This window comes from Solenopsis invicta, chromosome 16 (assembly GCF_016802725.1).
Source record: "Solenopsis invicta isolate M01_SB chromosome 16, UNIL_Sinv_3.0, whole genome shotgun sequence".
NCBI lineage: Eukaryota > Metazoa > Arthropoda > Insecta > Hymenoptera > Formicidae > Solenopsis > Solenopsis invicta.
In genome coordinates this window covers 24,619,209-24,640,488 of record NC_052679.1, presented here as the reverse complement: position 1 = coordinate 24,640,488, position 21,280 = coordinate 24,619,209, and the positions used below count along the sequence as shown (strand labels likewise).

At 34.6% G+C, this 21,280-nt stretch overlaps 1 protein-coding gene across 1 annotated transcript; it reads left to right on the top strand.

Moving 5' to 3' along the window:
* The first annotated feature begins 14,278 nt into the window (after positions 1-14,278).
* On the top strand, positions 14,279-21,187 carry LOC105193815 (protein PTCD3 homolog, mitochondrial). The gene is made up of 10 exons (XM_011158419.3): positions 14,279-14,436; positions 14,964-15,078; positions 15,178-15,375; positions 17,034-17,287; positions 17,371-17,476; positions 17,890-18,226; positions 18,304-18,509; positions 19,388-19,726; positions 20,621-20,845; positions 20,915-21,187. The coding sequence occupies exons 1-10, from the start codon at positions 14,408-14,410 to the stop codon at positions 21,071-21,073; spliced, it is 1,968 nt and encodes a 655-aa protein (XP_011156721.1). The 5' UTR covers positions 14,279-14,407; the 3' UTR covers positions 21,074-21,187.
* Positions 21,188-21,280: the final 93 nt, after the last annotated feature.

Genomic DNA, 21,280 nt, shown 5'->3' with positions numbered 1-21,280 from the left:
GTCGTCATCGTCATCGTCGTCGTCGTCATCGTCGTCGTCGTCACCGTCACCACCACCACCACCACCACCACCATCACCACCATCACCACCACCACCACCACCATCATCGCCACCACCGCCACCACCGCCGCCGCCGCCGCCGCCACCGTCGCCGCTGTTCTCGCATTGCTGTTAAATAAGAATAAGCCCATGGCTCCCCACCACCTGGGGCCCAAAACGAATAAAGGAGGCGGGACACCTGGCAGCGGCCGCAGTTTGTTCGAGGATCCCACCGGCATCGGTCAACTTTTCGTCTCTCCCAAAGAAGTCTCCCTTTTCGTTTCGCTCCTCACACCGGGCCCTCTCGTTCGACTTTTTAGCGCGCGCATTCCCAGCCTCCCGTTATAGTGTTGTGCAGTGGACGAGGAAGACTTCGGCGAGCAATGCGAGCATCCCTCGGAAGAGGATCGGCGAAAAGGGCCGAAGAACGAAAACAAAAAGGAGAGAAAAGACAGACACGGATCGATAGAGAACGAGAGAGAAAGAGTGATCTATCGCGAGTGATGGACGACGATCTAACGACGCGTTCGATTTATTTCCTGCGTGTGACGCACCTCGATCGAGCGCGCCGCCCGGCTCGCGTCACGTGCCGAAGAAGATTGAGAGAGAGAGAGAGAGAAGATCGAAGAGGAAGAAAAAGGGGCATTGTGCGAGGATCGAGAGCCGCGTCACGGCGGATTGACACGGCGATGATCGACATCGGCGGCGTCTCGAGCGGCTGCCGCCGATCGCCCCGCGCGAGTGACCAGCGCGCCGAATCCGTCTCCTCGGGGAGGAGGAAGCGGTGGGTTGTTGCGCCGAGCCGATCGAGAATCGAGAACTCGCTTCCTCGCTTCCTCGCTGCTCTGGGTAAGATTTGCGACGGTAAGGTTCATCTGATCTCATTAATTAAAAACAAAGAGAAAAAAAGGATCACTGGCGGGAAAAGCTATAGAGGACAAAACGAAAGGTCGACGGATCCTTTCGACGACGATTCGGAACCAAAGTCCGCGAGCTAAGGGGGCATCTAAGAAGTAAGAGTAGATGTAAAGATACGTATTTCCCCGCGATGTAAGAAGTCGGAGTAAGGGCATTAGCGAATAAATTCGTTTTTATCTTTCTTCAACTTCAACCTTTAAGTTTATTCCATATATTGTAGACTGCTCCTAACGGTCGCGAGAGACACCGGTCGCGGGCGAACATCACGTTGCGATTGTTTTCATTTCGCGGCGCCGCGTCGCTTCATTTTTTGTTTAACTCGAATTCTCGTGTCCGCTCTCGATCTTGCATGAATCGTGGATGGATGATCGGTGTCGTGTCGAGGGGAGAAAAAAAAACGTAAACGAAAAATTGCGCGCGAGTCTCTTTCTCTCTCGCTCGCTCGTCCTTGTGGGGGCCGATCCCTTTTCGCGGGAGATTTCCGGCGCGGCGCGGCGCGGCGCCGTTGTCCGCTATAAAGACGGTGCTCGATATACGGCGCGGGATACGAGACGTTGCATTACGCACGCACCGAGCCGCGCGATATTGGGGCTCGGGTTACGGGTTACGGAGAAACGACGGGCGTTGCGGGCGAGTAAACAACGGAGCGTGTATTTACGCGCGAATATATCTGCGCGCGGCGACGTCGGAAGTCGAGTTTCCGAGGATGTTGCGTCATTATTACGAGAGAAGAGGGGCCGCAAAACAAAATAAAGAGAGAAAAAAAACAAAGATAGCGCGCTAACATCTCGAAACGCCGCCGCGCCGGCTTTCAAAAGTTTTCGTGTACTTTAGGAGCGAGCGATTCTCTCACGCGTGCATGTGCGCATGGTGTCTGTCTCTCTCTCTCTGTTTGTGTGTGCGTGTGTGCGACACACGCGCGTGCGTATACGTACACACGAATTAGCGTGCCCGGAGAGCCCCGGGTTTCTCGTTTCACAGAAATTCCGGCGACGCGCAGATCCCTATTTCTCGGTGAGAGGAGGCCCTATTTCGGGGACCGGCAACGCGCGGAACATCCGTGGACGACCTATGGTCCACGAGAGGCGACCTCGGGCTATGATTTGTGATTCGAAGTAGTCGCTAGATGTTAGAGGCTCTCCGATTTGGAGACTGACCGCCAAGGCCACGTCGGAGAGCCTCCCGTGCATGCAGGCAAGCAAGCGAGCGAACGAGAGAGAGAGAGAGAGAGAGACAGAGAAAGAAAGAAGAGAAAGAGGAGGGAGCAAGGTGGGGAGCAAAGGGAAGCAAGCACGCACGCACGCGGCGCTCACGCATTTCTCGCCCCCATCAATGGGCGAACGCGTGTTACGCGGTGCGCGTAATCTCGTGCGATCCAGCGAATTGCACGTATCGCGAAACGGACGGACTTGGCGCGCGCGATTTCCGGTGGAGATCGTTGAAGCGGAAAATACGCCGTATTAGGCGCGCGACGAATGAGAATTTTTGGAAATTGTGATTTTTGTGGACCGTAATTCTCTCTCGCGCGGAATCGTCGATTCTGAATCTTTTCGATCCGTAAATTTATTTTCACTCGCGAGTTCCTCCGAAAGAAGAAGCCGACGGGAATGTGATACCATAATTATATTAAAATAATTTTAAAATTCAAATAACTTAATTGTGTATTGTACTTTTCAATTTCTACGCGTCACTTTAATTTTGTTGTAAAAAAAATGTTTTCTTAATTCATGAATAATTCTTGCGTTCACGCGATCCTCTTTAAACTCGTCGATTGTTTTAAATTCCGAACCGACTTTACGAACACGTCGATCGTATCTCGCATCTCGTCGCGCAGCTTTCCGCAATTTTGCCTGAAAAGCTGGACACTCGCTTAAAGAGCTCACCTAGAAATCACACGCATTTTATTCTTACAGCTTGCGGAAGGACGAGCCACGTGGATCGCCGCGCTGGGCCCGCGGAACCCTTCGACGGGTCCGGCCCTGGGCCTCGACTCGCACGATCCTGCATCGCAAATTGGAGCGGAATGACTACCGTCGAGTCGAAAAGTATATATCGCCGTCGTCGGTCCGGCCGACTCGTCCGTCGGCGTTCCGGAAAACGGAGCGGTGCTACATGTTGCATAAAAGATAGGTCGAGATATGTGTCAATATTCAGTCGAAATCATTTCAATATTGCACTAGTCCCGGCCTATCGGGATGCATTGTATCTCGTCGAGAGGAGCGAAACAAAGGGAGACCGACGACGACGGCGGCGGCGGCGGCGGCGGCGGCGGACCGGTGAGAAAAGGAGAGCGAGAGGAAGAGTGGGAGGGAATGCTATTTGGGAGGAATTTGCCTCCTCGAGAATAGCCGTTCGCCGTTCGGTGGAGATGTTCGAGGATCAGGCAGGCGGGGATGGAGGCAATATTTGTGAATAGTCGAAATCAAATTGCACTTGTCCCGGCCTGCTGGATCTGCTCGACGTGTCGACGATGATGCCCGATTTCCGATAATAATCTCGATAGAAACGCATATCCGGTGAAACCAGATCTCGCTGGTTTTTACGTTAATTCGCAACACCGGAAAGTCCGAGTACCCCGCTTGTAAGTTAGATCAAACTTTACTTTCGCAGATTTGAAGAAATTTTTGTACCACTAGTAATTATGTAACATGTAATTTTACAACTTTAAAGCGAGAGATTATCGAAATTAATATCCCACGATTTCGCCTTTAATTTTACGAGACTTACAGACGCCCACAGAACTATAAAATACTTTATTTTGAATAGTTTTGTCTCTGAGTCTTTTAAACTGTGGTTGTGTTAACTGCAAATTTTTGTGTCTTAATATGCGAGCGAATTGAAAATTTACTGCGATATAACTCTTATGTACAGTTCTATTGTTTTATCTGAAAATTTGTTGGTTAACTGTAATCTCGTTTTATTTAAAGAATTCCTGCAGCGTTAAAAATTGAAACTCGCTGAAATTATACTTCAGTTTCTGTCCTTGGTTTGAAAGAACTCTGTAGCGTAATATATGCTCGTTGGTGAAAGCTTAATATTAACGTTGAACGTATAATTTGCATATTGAGGATGCGCGTAATAACATTGTAATTTGCTCGTAATTTTTGTACCCATCGATTCAATTATAAACCGACTAAATGCGCGAATGTATTAAAAAACGAATAGTTTTGTATCATAAATCAACGTTTTATCATGATACTTCTAGTATTATGCAATACAAATTTTTAACTTTTTAATCGTAGCAACCCCACGCATTATCATTGTTATATGTACTAACTGCCTAATCTTTCAAATTGTGCTTCATGAGCACAAAGCAGAAATGTAAAAATAATGAAGGAACAATACATCTATTGTAAAAATAATATTGTGCAGAAATTTAGAAACAATAAAGTCAGCACGTGCAATCACCTCGAATGTGAAATTGCTGTTTATCTTCTTGCAATCTCCCCCTGATCTCCCCTCGTGCACTCTTTAAAGAGATATGTAAATGTATATTTGAGTCCCGGATTAATTGTTCAAATCAAGTAAAGAAGAGATTAAAGAGATCTTTTGAGAAATCATTCGAGTCACCTGTTTAAATGTTGGCAAAATAAAAAAAATGACGTTTGTCGATAAAGACTAATAGACTCGTAATACAAAGTCATTCAAGCGAATGATATATACGCGCGTCGTGTCGCGTTGCGTGCGACTCTTCGAGAGAGAAAAAAGGAAAGAAAGCATTTTGTTCTCCACGATGTCGCTCGGCGTTCCCGCGCATTTCCGGCCGATTCGGGAGACGACAGCGTTTCCGCCACCTTGCGAAGGCGCGGTTATTAACGACCGCGGCAGCGCACGAATTCGGAAGGAAGAAAAAGGGTGGAAAGAAAGAGGAGAGAGTGAGGAAGCCGCGCATCCTTTTGTGCGGTGCGGCGCGGCGCGGCGCTCACGTAACCGTTTTACCATCCGAAACGGTCGCACGGCACAGAGGAAGGACGGTGGAGGTAGGAGAAAAGGAAGGGCGGAGAGAGAGAGAGAGAGAGAGAGGGGACAAGGGAAACGGACTTCTCCCAAGCAGGACCGCCTGCTTACCGCGGGCCTTACCAGCCGAATTCGCAAGCTCGCGGGGATTTGGGATTCGGGTTTCCTGCTCTTGAGAGAAGAAGAGATATGTGCTCTATGGATACACAGTATAATTCTTCCTCTCTCTCTCTCTCTCTCTCTACATCTCTCTATGCCTGGCTTCTTCCAGTCCACGCGTGAAGGTGCCACGTGTAAAACGTACCCCCGTGGACGCGAAGCGTGTTTCACAATTCCCTCTGGATGGCGCGGAGAAGCACAAAGAAAAAGACGGGGGGGAAAAAAAGAAAGAGGAAAAACCCGCTATCAAAGGACGCGAGGGGCGGCCGCGGAGAAGGGCGGGAGGGTTACGTTACGTTCGATCGAACAAGGAAACACAATAAAAGTAGTGAGGGCTGCCCGTGGAAGCGTGGAGGGACGCGAATCCTGTTTTTCATTCGTCCTGACGCCTTCTCCGTCTCGCTCCCGCGAGCGAGCGGGACGGTGTACGGGACGAAAGCGCGCGTGTACGCACACTCCGCGCGACGCGCAAAAGCATCCCTCTCTTTAAGGAGAGTCCCACGGTTTGAAATAAAACACCTGGCTTCTCGCCCGCCCGCCCCGCCATCGTTCCACCGCCCGTCCGCCCGCCCGTTCATGCCTGTATGCGTACGCGTGCACGCGTGCACGTACATACACGGGTGCACGCGTCTTGCCCGTTTTCAGACGCACTGCCGCGCGCCAACCGCGCCGCCCGGCCCGGAGCCTATAGCTTTGCCTCGAATGAAAAAGAAAATAACATTTTCGCTCTACCGCATTCGTGACCGCTCGCGACGTCGAGCGTGCTCGATGAATTTAAAAACTTCGCCCGACTGTCAGATCGATAAAATTAAATCTGAATTAATTTCGTGGAGTGGTGTTTCAACAAGTGGGTCTAACCGCGGAACATTCACGTGTTTGCTTTACGTACATACACAAGAAAAAAAGAACATTCTTGTTTTGAGAATCGCCTTAAAAAAGAAAGCTATAACGTACAGATTTATGACGATACTTTCGTATTATTATGTTTTTGATATTATAAAATTTTAATAATTCAAACTGGAAAATTTTGTTCTTTTTTTTTAAATTATGTCATTGTAATAAAATAAGCCAAAAAACAATCAAATATTATCAAATTAAAATTAATATATTCTCTCCAACGATTATTGTTTCATTTGATTTTATATAAGCTTTGTTAAATATTAGGAAAGAGATTACGCAGCGTTAAACAGACATTTGTATATAAGAAGAAATTTTGTATAGTTTCATTAAGAAAAATATATTCTCATTATTCAATAATAATTTTCATAAATTGAGAGGAAAAAGTTTCGGATAGAAAATATAATGATATCTTTAAAGAATGAGAAGTTGTTAATGTATATCGTTATTATCAAAATAATCATATTTTATGCTTTTTAAAGGATTATTCTAATATTAAAATAAAAACATATTTTACTGAAATTTTTGAGATTATCAAATTTTTTTAAAGAATATTGCATTTATATATTATTAATTAGAAATTATTATTATTTCATGTATAAGTAAGCATATAATTTCTTGCTTCTATGTGAAGCTATGATTGCTGAAGAGAATATATTAATTTGATACTAATATTTGTGTTTTTTTTTGTTTTTTGCTTATTTTGTTACAATAACATAACTAAAAAAATTATCCATTTTGAATCATTAAAATTTTTTAATATCAAAAACATGAATTAATACGAAAGCATTGTCATAAATCTGTAAAGCTCTCTTTTATAATCCATTCAACTGAGTAAGTTTTACAAAAAATCCATTCAACTCAGTAAGTTTTACAAAAAACTTTTTTTTTTAATTCCAATATTGCTCGTTCTAACATTGAATTTGACTAATCATAAAATTTTGTATTTTTCATTGTTTTATATTATGATAGTGGACCATAATCATGAAATAAATAAAAAACAAAAACAATAAATAAAAAACAAAAAATAGAAAATTGTTTATTTGATCAATATTAAATGGATTTATGAAACAACGACAAACAACGACAATATTTTAAAAACCAACGTACCATTATATACTGACACGAGTTTAACTTTTGTGTTTTTCGATTATTATATTTCTAATTGACTAAGTTAAATCGAAACGTACTTACATATTGTTCTAACAATAAGTATTTCTAATTAAATATATTTTTTTTTTCATTTTTTAACAGTTCGTTTTTGGCCTATCTTCTTTATGGTAATATTATTTTTAAATGTAATTTTTGATGTTACAATTTGACCTACTGATTAAAGAGATATCAAAGTACAACATAAAAGTATCAACCCTTCACTCGGTTTAATTCTCATTTCAAATCAGAATTTTTTTTCCTTTTAAAAAATTACAAATTTTCGAACCACATGTTACTGCCAGATCAAGACAATTTTTATGATATAATAACATACAAGTTGAAACAAAATTTGTAAGAGATTGTAAAAGCAATGCGATTTAAATCAAATGAGTATAATTTCATTCGCATATCTTATTTAAATTAAAATGTGAGTGAAATAAAAATTTTATTTTAAATATTTTAATTTATTTTATAAATAGAAAATGCTTTTACAATGTAAAAAAAATTTCTCTCTCTCTCTCTCGTGCTTCATAATATTATCGATCGATATTTTCATCAAGAAGAGTAATCTGCATGACATTGAAGAGAAATTTGCGTAGAGCAACTTTTAAACTGGCATACTTAATATCGAAATCACCTGTATATATCAAAGTATAAAATATCCTGAAATATTGTATAATATAAAATACTGTGTCAAAGTTTACCGGGCAAACTCATATCTGCTCTCTAAAAAAAAAAAGATTTCTCTTTGCTCCCCGTTGATGTGCACAGGATCCAGAATAAGGTACGCGTTCTCACGGAGAAGAGGGAGTTCTCTCTCATTCTCTCGCTCTCTTTTACACATTTTCTCTCGCTCGCCTTTTCTCCATCTCTCTTCTCCCGTTCTCTCTGGCCTCTGGCCTGAGACTGGTTCCCTCCTGGGCTTCCTTACGAACTTTATTGAATTCTTTGTAATATGCCAAAGGGTTCACCGTGCGCAACCGTGAACGCGCGCTCTCGCGCGCACCATTCATATGCTAAACAAATAAATTCGTTGAAAGAAACGAATCTCTATCTGCCACTCTTCCTCGCTCTCTCTCTCGTTCTCTGTACGTTCCTTTTCCTCGAGAGAGGAGAGCAGCTGCCCGAGAGCGCGACTCGTACCTACGTCGTCGTTAAAAACCAAGGAGAGGATGATACCTTGAGCTATTTAATGAAGAAGGGTGCAAGATGTACCCTCTGCCTGACGACGATGATAGTGGTAGTGACGGTGGTGGCGGTGGTGGTGGTGGTGGTGGTGGTGGTGATGGTGGTGGTGGTAGTGGTGATGGTGATGATGGTGGTGAGACCAGCTGCTGCTGAAACGAAGGAACAATGCGTTTACCGATGACGCACTATTCCGAACAAACGCGTTCGTAAGTGGGTCATCGGGCATTCTAATATTGTAATATATGCAGTGGGAATTTAATTTTTTTTTTCTATCAGGATTAAATTTTGTGCTACTGTGTAATACGTGTTAATCCCTCGCAAGTGCACCATAAACATTTTGCAAATGTCTTGAAGTCATTTCATCTGTTTGCGTCAGATTTTAGAATGGATTCTTATTTGTCGTTTTATGTATTATGTAGGCTGACGAATGCGTATGAACTTTGATGCAAGTATATGTATACAGTATAAAAAGTATTCGCACGCAGTATTGTTTTATTCTCTATTTCTAGAAAGTAAACATTAATTATTATCAATATAAACGATATCTTGACATGATCGGGAAACAATGTCAACACATTTAAATAATAAGAAGGCTATATTGGTCGAAAGCAGATCTTCGTGTTTAATCATTTTCTAAATGAATTGAAATGTTTTACAAAAATTGCCCGAACTGCGCATCGCATATTTGACGGACCTAAAACACAACTTTTTAAGAAGAATCGAGAAATGTAATATCATGAAAATTAAATCGAAAATTGCTAATCAATTTAATAATTCTGATGCTTACAAGTATCTCTAGCCCCCTTTATCTTGAAAAACTGTAAAGAATTTATTGCAAAAAAATATTACTACGACCAGGGTTTGAACCTGAAACTCCCTGCAACTCTTCGGGCGGGATTCCCCAATCTCGGTGGTTGAACTGGCTAAGATTTGGTTCTTCTTAAAAAGCTATGTTTTACGTTCGGCAAGTATGCGAGTTTGGGAAATCTTATAAATGCTTGTAAATTTACTTAGAAAATTATTGAGCACGAAGATCTGCTTTCGACCGGTAGAGCCTTCTCGTTATTTAAATGTGTTAATTATCAAATTATTTTAATAACGAATAAGTCAATCGGCAAGACCAGATACACCTGCAGATAGTGCAAGGTCCTTTTCCAGCGAGAAATAACTCATCGAATCGACGTCAAGTCGATATCGAAATCATCAATCAAAATGTTTCGAAGTCTGTGCTCTAAGATGACATTTTTAAAAAGAAGAGATTACTTGTAGCATGTATTTATTGTCAGATTTTTAAACGAATAAATTAAATATTTTTTATTAGATCATTAATATTTGATTAATTCGATATCGATTCGAAGTTATAATTGATTCGCTTTTTATATATAATCACTTTTTTGCTATTATAATATATAAAATGCAATATAAATAAAAAATTATATTGATAGATATAGATAACGTAAAAATTTTACGATTTGAAAATATAATTACATTGCAATGTTAATTTGCAATGTAAATACAGTGTTGATTCTTCCAATAAAATATCAAAATATCAAAATTTAATCTCAAAAGCCTGGAAAAGTAATATTGTTTTACAAGAAAATATAAAATATGACTAATGATATAATTTCATGAGTTTGTAATTGTTGACATGTTGTTAATTGATTTATAATTGAAATATTCAATAACTTTGAAATTGCAAGCGTTATTCCGTATTAAAGAAAAATTTTGTATTAGAGAAAAATAGTTTGGTAAAAATAAAAATCGGAACAAAAGTTGAATATAAGGAAAGAGTGACAAAACTTAGTGAAACTTCGGATAGAGTGGACGATAGAGTGTTGAAGAGATTTTAATTCTTCTTTAACATGAAATCTTTTGGGATTCTTAAGAATACTTTAGAAATGGAACAGATTAGAAAGTCTTAATTCGGGAAATAGAGAAAGAATTCTTTTCACATTCTCTGTGCTATCTGTCTATACAGCATCGATTGTTGCAAAAAGTTTTTAGATAAATTTTAACTTTTTACATTTCATGTGCAACACTTTTGCAAAAATTCTGCAAAATGTCATGTAAAATTTTGTAACAGAAATATTTTTAAAATCTTGTGATATGAAACGTTGCAATAGAAATATTTCTATCATATGCAGTAAATTTGTAAATTTTCAAATTTGGCAAATTTTTTGCTTGGATATGTTAGCATAAATTAACTTTATTGTTTTCGTCGATTGAATAAAATTTTCTAAGTTTTGCTCACGGCGTCTGATAAATTTATGTAACAGGAGTACAAGAATTTACGCAAATAAAATGTTATTGTCATATATATTGTATACTATATATTCTTTTAATATTTCAAAAATTATATTTACATTTATTGTATTAATTAAATTGTAAATAATAAAAACAGAATAAAAACATTAATTATATTTTATATATAATTTTTAGTTTTTTAATATTTGTAATCTGAACATAATGAATTTAAATGTAAATGTTATTGCTGAAGTACTTTAAATCTAAAGTGCTTCAACGACCAATAATATGACTAGGATTTGAGAAAGATTTAAGATTTTTTAGTAACCCTTCAGCAAATTTTTTACAAGGTGTGCAAAAATTGCGGCCATTTTGCTATCCCAGAGACACTTCAAAAATGTTGCAAACATATTTTGGAATCATTTATAAAATGTTTTATTCTTACAGTTAAAATATTTCTGAGACATCTTTGAAAAATTTCGATGCTGTACAGTAGTCTAATTCAATATAGTTTGCCTGCAGTCAGGTAAAAGTTATCAATACCAATTTAAAATCGAATCTTTCTTGTGAGTTAATAATTCATCGAAGTTGTGATATAAATCAATCAAAATCGATGAGTATTTTGAATAGTTTGCGATACATGTTTTGATGATTCGACATCGATAAGTCATTTTTGCTGAGTTATAGCCCGTGTACCTCTTATGTAGTTGCTGAATATCTACCGATTATATATTATGAATTCTTTTCAAATGACCGTTTCAGTTAATCTTTCAAGACAGTCGAGTTTTGAATATCTTTAAAAAAAAACTCATATTTGTTTTTTCGTTGAAAAATTATAATGTGTCGGAACTAGCCATCCACCGACATTAGAATTCTGTGGGTAAAATGTATCTCTATCATAAGAGTTCAAGTGATAAAACTTTGAAATACGATTATTGTCCAGGAGGACCAACATCTTGGTGTACTTGGAAGCAGGTAAAAACTGTAAAACAATCGAACAATTATACACATAAAACATCGCTGACTTAATGTAATCACTTCAATTGATGAAGATTTAAGTGACAAAAGGCTGCTTAAAAAATGCTTGGCCGATATAGAAAGAGAAAAGTAACCAAGAAAAATAACGAGAGCTTCAATGGCTCGGTTTGGAGATTCACTCCAAAAACTACATCGGGTGGGGCTGTGATAATCGAAATCATCGCATATTTAGTTTCATACATGCCGTATCCCTATCAGCAGACAATGTTTTTTGAATTATTCTTCATTATAACGTTTCTAAATATTTAAAAAACATTAAAAAAATATTGTTTATTGATAGGGATATCTAATGAAGATGAAAAATGTATTAAAAATAATAGTACTACTGAGAGTTAAAATTGAACCGACAGCACAGTATTGTCACCGAGGACGAGCACCAAATTAACTAATGAGAAACGAAATCGGAGAAGCTGTTGTTGAATTAGAAGGCACCCGAATTAAATGCACTTAGTTACCAAATTTTATCATTTTACGTAAACTAATCGGTTATAAAACTTTAAACGTGTTTTTCTTTTATTTTAAAATTGCGTACAAAACATTTTCGTAACTGGATGTTCGTATTATCTCGGTCAATTTTTATCTGAATGATGAAATTTGAACAAAATGTTCATAACAAAATTGTATTTAATTAAGCGTAGGATTTTATAAATTGGTTAATTAGATTTTAAAAACAATTTAAAAAGTAATCATTTTTTTGCTAAATAGCGAATGCTTTTTAAAACGACTATTGTGTTAAAAATTATTCTTTGAAAAGATCCTTATGCTTAACTACAACCACGTTCATATAATTTGAAATAACATGAACATTTTTGATTTCAGAAATCCCATTCAGACGCAGCATGAACGTCCATACGCATCATGATTTTCTTATAGAGATATACTTTATCGCACACTCAAGACAAAATTAATATTATTACTATATACCCATGGTAAAAGTTTCTTGTCTCAAGTAAATAAATTATAATTTATTAATTAAAAGAAATAATTACTTGTAACAATAATGTTTTCGTTCCAATGAGATATTAGCTTGATCAAGAAAAGATTATTGTTACAAATAATTATTTCTTTGAATTAATACATTGTAATTCAAAATATATTTATTTGAGATAAAAAATTGTTTTGTCGAGTAAGAATAACTTATGCACTTTGAATGAAATTCATATAATTCATTATTTTTCGCGAAAACGTTCACGAAAATAACCTTTTATCGACCAGTGATTTCCTTCCTTAATAATTACTAAATAATGTTTATTAAAAAAATATATATTCTCTCTATAAATACGTTTTACATTCACTGTTTACGTTTCTCTTGAAATATTTTTTGTACAAAAAAAATTATAAAAAAAATTGTATCTTAAATTTTGACACAAATTTGAAATTACTTAAAGTGAATTTTAATATATTAAAAGCTGCATTGGTTTTAATGCACTTGGACCACGCACCGCAGAATTCCGGCGGTAAAGATGATTTCAATCAAACTCCGATTATAAGCTTAATTGACGATGTTGATTTCAATCAGTTGCTCCGAGCAAACTTACTTATATATATGATTTACCTTTCATAATTACTTAATTTTTCGAAATTATTGCTTAACTATCATTGATTAAGTTAATTGGAGTTTAATCAAAGTAGTGTTTTTCCTACAATCAAAACCATTATGCAACAGAAAAGTTCAGGGTCACCCTGTACATATATTACGCGATACACATTTCCGTTACGCGAGAGGCGAAGCCTGCGGATAGGCAACCGACCAGATGTCCCATTGCTCTACGAGAGATTGACGTAAGCCAACCGGGGTTGATCCGCGTCGATACTTGTAAATGCATTACAGGCCAGGTGGAACCAACATCACGCAGTGCAGTTGGTGCACAGAGAAGCGTGGAGAAGCGCTAACAAGAGCGAAGCTGACAGAGCGACATATCGATCTCATGTTTTTTTCTATTATAATACAGCGAACATACCGCAATAAATACATCGGAATATGCGTTTCCTCTTCTGAGATTTCTCTTTTTGAAAAGCTCCCTCTCCTTGAGAATTAAGAAGGCATTATCCTTTCGAGGATTAAGAAAAAGACTATTTTTTATGTGAATTTTTTTCAACAAAAGTTTATGTGTGCCAAAACTATAGTTAAAATTAAAAATTAAATCATTTAAAATTTTGACTACTACCCAATCTTAAATTTATATATATATATATTACAAATATTTATTTGATGTGGTATATAATTTTGCAATATGAAACTATTTATACATAAAAAATTATTAGTGGGGCATTACTTTGTAGTTTGACATAATTTCACTGACAAATTAATTGTAGAAGCAACATACTAAAAAATGTACAAAAATTTACAAGTGTTCTAATTTTAACACTTTTATAGCTAGATTTTTGAAATTTGTGTAAAATTTTTAAAATTCTGATTGTTATTTTTTGTAGTGTATATATATATATATTTTTTTTTTAGAATTTTGTTATAGTATTTTTTCTGCCAGAGCAATTCGAGAAATTTTATTTTATAAATTTACTTAATTTGATGTATACGTTATTGATTAATATATTTTATAGATACCTAATTGTGACATCACTTTGGTCATTAAAGAAAAATACTTACCGTATCGTATTTATTGTATTATTTGACAGAGTCAGAATTCTTTCTTCGCTGCTATTAACCATGCGGTAATTGCGGTGTGTGGCAAGACCTAACCTAACCTTAGGCCCTCCATGATCTAGCTAGATCTAACCTCCAAACTCGTGGCTGTAAAGATTGAGAAAGGAAAAATAGAAAAGATTAATTTCCTTCGTTTTTATAACTGGCATCATGAATTCTTTAGCGAGACTCTCACGTAGGTACGTAACGAGCTACGATTCACATGGCTTATATAAGTAAAAAATCATTTTCTATGTCAAATGAAATTGCCGGACTTAGTTACACACATGCCGATGACATCAATGCACTCGTAACAATTTTGAAATGTTCGAAAATAAATTTAATAATTGCAGTCATTTTGCACGATTGATTTAATGTCCATAATGTAAATTGTGCTTATCACTCGGATTTAGTCGGATATTTAACTATCTATTTAACTTGCGATACTTTTTTTTTGTTTTTCTTTATAAATTATGAACATATGAGACATGTTTTAAATAGAAAATAATTTTTAATATAGGAAATTAAAAGAAAACTATATTTAAAAAAAATATTTTATAATACATTTAATTAGTACATTTTTAGCTTGTGTCTGGATTAGTTGGATTCTCACGAAAGTGCTTGTGGGTTAAAAATACACCTTAATTTCTGAAATGAACACAATTCTAAAAAGATATTAAACATGAGTATTAACTTGTAATTTTATTCGTATTTTGAACTTTTACAGGAAATTGTATCAGGAGCTGATGGTACGACTGCAGTCAACAACTGCAACGTCAGCTTCATCCTCAGATATCCATGTTCCAAACAGGATAGAACGTAGTCCAACAGATATTCTCAAGGTGAATAAAATTATTACATTTCACATCACTCTTCAAAATTAAAAAGCAAATTACACTGAATGATGCTTCTATAAATATTTTGTATGATTTGTGTTGTAGGCTTTGGAAAGTACAATATCCAGGGATTATACAGCACCACATTATAAATTTCATGACGACCCCTACTTGATGCCGTTGTCACAAATACAGCATCGCTCATATGCTTTGGCAAAAGAGTCTGGAAAGAAAACTGCAATGTGGGTTTGTCAGGAGCATCGTGATTTATTTCAGCATAAAGTAGCAGATCCTGAAATAAAGGTAATTTATATTTGAAATAATATAATTGTGCGTTTTCTCCAATGAGAGATACAAAACGAGAGATAGTGCAACACTGAATTTTTCTTTCTTGTTTAATAAATGTTGATTGATAAACCACAAGAATGAAATGATTCACTATGTTATATTGTGTCAATTGTGTCTCTTGCTGCAAAATGCCTAGACATTAATCAAGCATAACATTAAGATTGGGAAGTTACTTTGTAGAAGTAGCTAATTAGTTACAGTTTTTCTTCTAAAAAAGTAACTAATTATTGTTACAAATTATAGATTTTGTGAAATAACACATTAGAATTATAGTTCAAAACGAGTTATTATTTTTTAGTTGCTTTTCAATTTTTTTCAAGTTTATGCATTGTTCCATTTTAAATAGAAAAATTTAATATAAAATTATTTTACTAAATTATTTAAATTATTTTACTAAACTTTAGAAAAATTATTATATTAGGCACTCTATTGTATGCTGCATTATTTTGCATAATATTACAGATATTTTAAGAATTGAAAACCAAAATACATTTGATATATTAACTGAATTAATAATTTAATATGTACAATATTTAAAGTTGTTATTGTAATAATAAAATAATTTAGAAATGTGAAAGGTCAAAACGTAAAATTATGGATATTATGATCATTGAATATCTATATATTATAAATTATGATGTATAATAAATTGCTATACTAGTTTCAACTTGATAACAGATTTCTTTAGTCACATACATTAGTTAAATGATTAAATTAGTGCATTTGTTTAAAATTTGTCAATAAACCAAAAGTACTAATACAAAAGTATGTCTCAAAAGTTAAAGCGATAATATGTGCATTGATGAAATAATGAATACAGAGTCAAAGAATAAAATGTCAAAATAATGTAAGACTGATGTAATTCGCAATTGATTAAACTAATAGATCTGTATTAAATGGTCTACATAGTCTCTCAGAAATTGTGAGATGGAAGATAGTTGTCAGATAATTTATGAAAACAGAGTAATTGTCAATGTCACTTTTATTTGTATTAGACTGAACAATAGATAGAATGTGAAGCATTATGCAGATCAAATTATTATGTGTGTTTATAAAAATAATGAAAGATGATCTGTTATATTAAAAATTGTTATTGAAAATTTTCTCAAGTATGTTGGAATAAAAATCGTTGACATTCCTTTAAAGGGAAATGTAAAATGATACATCTTGTGTATAAATACACACATACATAATGACTATTAAATTACAAGTTACCAATAAAATGCAATTAAGTTACAGTTAGAAAAAAAAAAAAATATATATAGTTAAATTACTATCTAAACTTTGTTACAAATAATAAATTTCCAATTTTATATGTGTCAATTCATATATCTCACTTTTGATTACAAATATGCAACAAATTAAAAAATCAAGCTCGAATGCACAAGCAAATAATAGAACAATACGATCAATAAAATAAGCCAATTAAAAAGATTTTAAAAAAGGTGTATATATATATATATATATATATATATATACATATATGTTTAATCTTAATTAGTTGGCATATAGCCAATCATACACGAATATGCAAGTTCAGTTAGCATGTATCATATGATATTATATTTGTGATATATTATTGTGATGAATTATATGATATTATATTTTTGTAGGCTTTTGTACCACCTCCCATTTACACAGAAGAAAGCAAAGTGACGGAGGAAACGTTATTATATGAGATATCGAATGGTCACGTTTCCAACTCTATCACAATATACGATTTATTAAAAGGCGAGATAACAGTACCAACAAAACAGGCACTCTTGGAATTATTGTGCTTTTACAATAACACCAAACAAACCAGCGACGAACTACTCGAGTCTCGTTGGTACAGATTTAACCAGAAACATAACAAGAATGTCTGGATGTGAGTCAATAAAAATTGATTTTTCTATTGTGGACGGATTTGCCTTCCTTGCTTTAAATAATATTTTGAATCATAATTTGCAGAAATTATCCACAGATCGATATCCTGTTTAATTTTTTGAAGGAACAAGAATCTACAGCAGCCGCTGCATATACCGCAATGATATGCGGTTTGGCTAAACATTTCAGTGTAAGATAATTTGTCTTAAATTAGTCACAAATGCAACTTTATTTAGATGGATTTATAGCTGAAACAGAAAAACTATGACAAAATAAAGAAAAAAAAATTAAAGTTTATTTAATGATTTAACAACTTTTATAAAATGTACGACAATGTACGTTTTCCAAATTTAAGATTGGAACTTTTTAGCGAAAAACAATATTAAAAACTAAAAATGAACAAAATTAGAATTATAATTTGACGTTAAAACTTATATTTGTTTATAACAAAGTTATCCAATCGATTAAATCAGTTAAATCTATACTATTTGTATTTTGTCAACTATACATTACCCCTTACTGATTAATTTTCTTTTTTGTCATTTTATTAAGCTTTATTATTATCAATTTTAATAAAAATTTGATATAATTTTATTATTTTAGCTGGACAAAGCTTGGCATTTGTATGATGAGAGTCAAGGAAAAAATATAGCGTTATCTATTGATGGATATAATGCTTTAATGTCGCTGATACCAATGCTGAAGCAAGGAGATGACAAATCAAAATCGTTGGTAATGGATATATACAGAGCAATAGCTGCAAATGGGATCACTCCAAATATATGTACTTTTAATGCCGCTCTTAATGTAGCGACTGTTATGAAAACCAACCGAACAGTTTTAGATTTTACTCGTAATATACTTGCCGATATTACGAAATTCAAGCTAAAGCCATCATTAACTACGTATTATTATATGCTGCGAATCTTAAGTAGATTTGGTAATTATATATTTTCTTATCTTGTAAAGATTTCGTGTGCCGGTTGCGAATATTCACGAGTTTACTCGCTGAAACAGGTGATGCGTCATATAACAGCTTTACGAAAATCTTGGAATCTTTGAAGGGGGAGACTATTACCTTCCAAGATGAGAAAGATTTTAATTTCTTCGTTACCGCGATGGAAATGGCGTCTCAGCAGTTCTGTAATCGCCAAGCAGGTGAAATGGTGAACGAACTTCTTCTCTCCAGTGAAAACTACAAGTTCATCGGCGACAACTTTAGAGTAAGTTTTTTTTAAACTTCTAACACAGAATTCTGTCCGAAAAACATTTCACATGCTGTGAAATGTTTGTTTTTTTGTGTAATTCATAATGAAAGATAACAAAAAATACATAGAGTTAAATTTAACAGCATTCTCTTGAAAATCTTTTAATTTAAATTGATTTTTTTAATAGCATTTGGATAGAATTTATCAAATGTTGACCCTCTGTCCAACCGGGGATTTGAAAATTCAAGCAAATTTTAAATTTTAAATTCGGACATATACAAAAAAAAAGTGAAAAACGTTTTGATTAAACAATTGTGACATTGTAATTTAGAATGTTGAAAGTGTACCAGAATTTTTTTAGATTTTTAGAGTTCAAAAATCGAGAGGTTACTCTGTTATGAAATCAGCAGTTATCATTGAAATCAATTTGAGATAAAGTTAAATCAAAACTCAATTGAAATCATTTCAACATCAAATCTTTAAGAAATCAAATTAAAATCATGTAAACATGAAATCACTTGAAATCATACGAAATTATACAAAATCGTTCGAAATCGTTACAAATCATTTTAAATTCATAAACAATTGAAATCACTGTGAAATCGCATGAAATTACAATAAATTGGAAATTAGTCATACATTCTATTCGTGAGTGAGTAATCTCTTGCCAAAAACACTATCAAGTACCAATAAACTAGTAGGAAAGCAGTGAAAAAAATGTTGGACCACGGAGGGTTAAAATATTTGAAGTGATTTTCTTATATAATTCAAAACGTAGATATTTATTATATTGTGTCATGCGTTCTGCAATTATTTTTGAAATTATATAATTTATAACTACTTGATTATATATTTTATATTACGCATTTAATGCAGTTAATATTTTGTTTCAGGAACATGTATATTACCGAATGTATTTGGAGTTAATTTTGGCAACGGAAGAATTCGACACGTTCTTCAAGCTTTATAACAAGCTTGTACCTCATGTGACTATACCGGAACCTGCCGTGATGAGTGCTATATTGGAAGCTCTTAAATTACATCCCGCGCAGACTGCTACGCAATATATACCAAAACTCTGGTCGCACATGGTTATGTTCGGTCATCTGGACAGGGAAGAGTTATTGGAGAATATATTGCATTTATTGAGCGTACATTGTAAATCCGCGCCCGATTCTCCGTTGAATGCGCAATTCGCGCAGACGGCGCTCACTATCTGGGATCATATACAAGTAATTCAAATTACTTTTGTTAATTATACAGGACGTCCCATAACTTGCATTTAATAATGATTTTCCGACGAATTTGGGATAAATCTTTGCTTAACAAGTGTCGATACCTTAATATAAGGTGTTAAGTCAAATTTTGTAAAAAAAAATTTTACGAGAATTCTGATTTTCTAAGAATTTTATTTACATTATTCTAGATAAAATTTAAAGAATTTTTTTCAATGTAGCTACGAAATAAATTTATATTTTTTAATGTTTCTTAATTGTACAATCACAAAGAAAAGCCACTCAAGTTTTGAATATTAAATTTGGGAAAATATTAAAAAGAAACAAATTAAATATGTCTATCCGATCTATCCGATCTGTCCGTAATACAGGGATAACTTATTGGAAGTACAAAATTTGAAATACAAAATGTGTTAAATACATGTCAATTTAGGACGATGAATCTTCTATTGTTATTAATTTTTTAAATAAAAGCTCGCGAGTCACGAGATAATATATATGGATGTATATGCCATACTTATTATTGATTGCTTTTGCATTATCAAGAAAAAAACGGTTAAAGAACCAATTTTCTCAGAGATTTAAATTTAAAAGTAGAGTTTCCCAAAAATTTCCCAAAAATTTGAGTATTAACAAAATTTAATAAAAATTCAAACTTTTTAAGGATAAAAAATTAATTCCTTGAAAATTTCAAATTTTCGCGATTTTTTCCTGTAATAAACATCCTGTAATGAATTCTGTAATAATTTTCCAAGCTATAGTTGAAGAAGAAAAATCAAGTCGATTTTAAATTAAATAGAATCTATCGTTAAAATTAAAGTTGCTAGTTATGGGACTTTATTTTTATGATGAGATATATTGAAACAATAACGATTGTCTATTTTTTAACAGACCCAGAATACCAAAAGAATACAGCACTTCGTGGTATCCAATACGATAATTGGCAATGTCATAGTATTATTGCTACGTGGAAATAATTTCGACAAAGCTATAGAAATTGTTTCGTCATTAGTTCGTTCGCCGCACTTAGTTAAGAATAGCCAGACCATTACAGTGGAACATATAAATGAAATATTTGAACTGTGTTTAGCGCAAGGACACGTACCAATGATTTTTGTAAGTTTACATTCTTTTTACGTTATATATTAATATTAATTGATTTATTATAACGTTATTTGCTTTTAGACACTCCTGGAATATATCACTTTCCATAATCTAGAAGGAGCCGCGGATATGGCTAGAAAGTTACAGAAAACTGTATCCCTTACCTCTGCCCAGGAAAATATATTAATTAGTTTAGTGGGTAATGATGTTCTCCAGTTACAGATTTCTGATGAAAATTAGTTGTTTGAAATGTGAAATATGTACTATAAAATATAGAAAATATAGCAATCTTTGTAAAAACATTTAAAGTATTAAGTAATATTTCGCTTTTAATAAAATTGTAACATATTCAAATTTGAAAGAAGACTTCATAATCATTATTCTATATGTCGCGTGACGAACTCGCGTTTCAAAGAATCAAAGCGGGGAATAGAAGCGATGAGACTT

Excerpts from the sequence above, each read along its gene's own strand:
- LOC105193815 (XM_011158419.3), top strand. The coding sequence starts at position 14,408 with ATGAATTCTTTAGCGAGACTCTCACGTAG. Across the intron at positions 18,510-19,387 it reads TCATCGGCGACAACTTTAGA|GAACATGTATATTACCGAAT; the intron begins GTAAGTTTTTTT and ends ATTTTGTTTCAG. Across the intron at positions 19,727-20,620 it reads CTATCTGGGATCATATACAA|ACCCAGAATACCAAAAGAAT; the intron begins GTAATTCAAATT and ends ATTTTTTAACAG.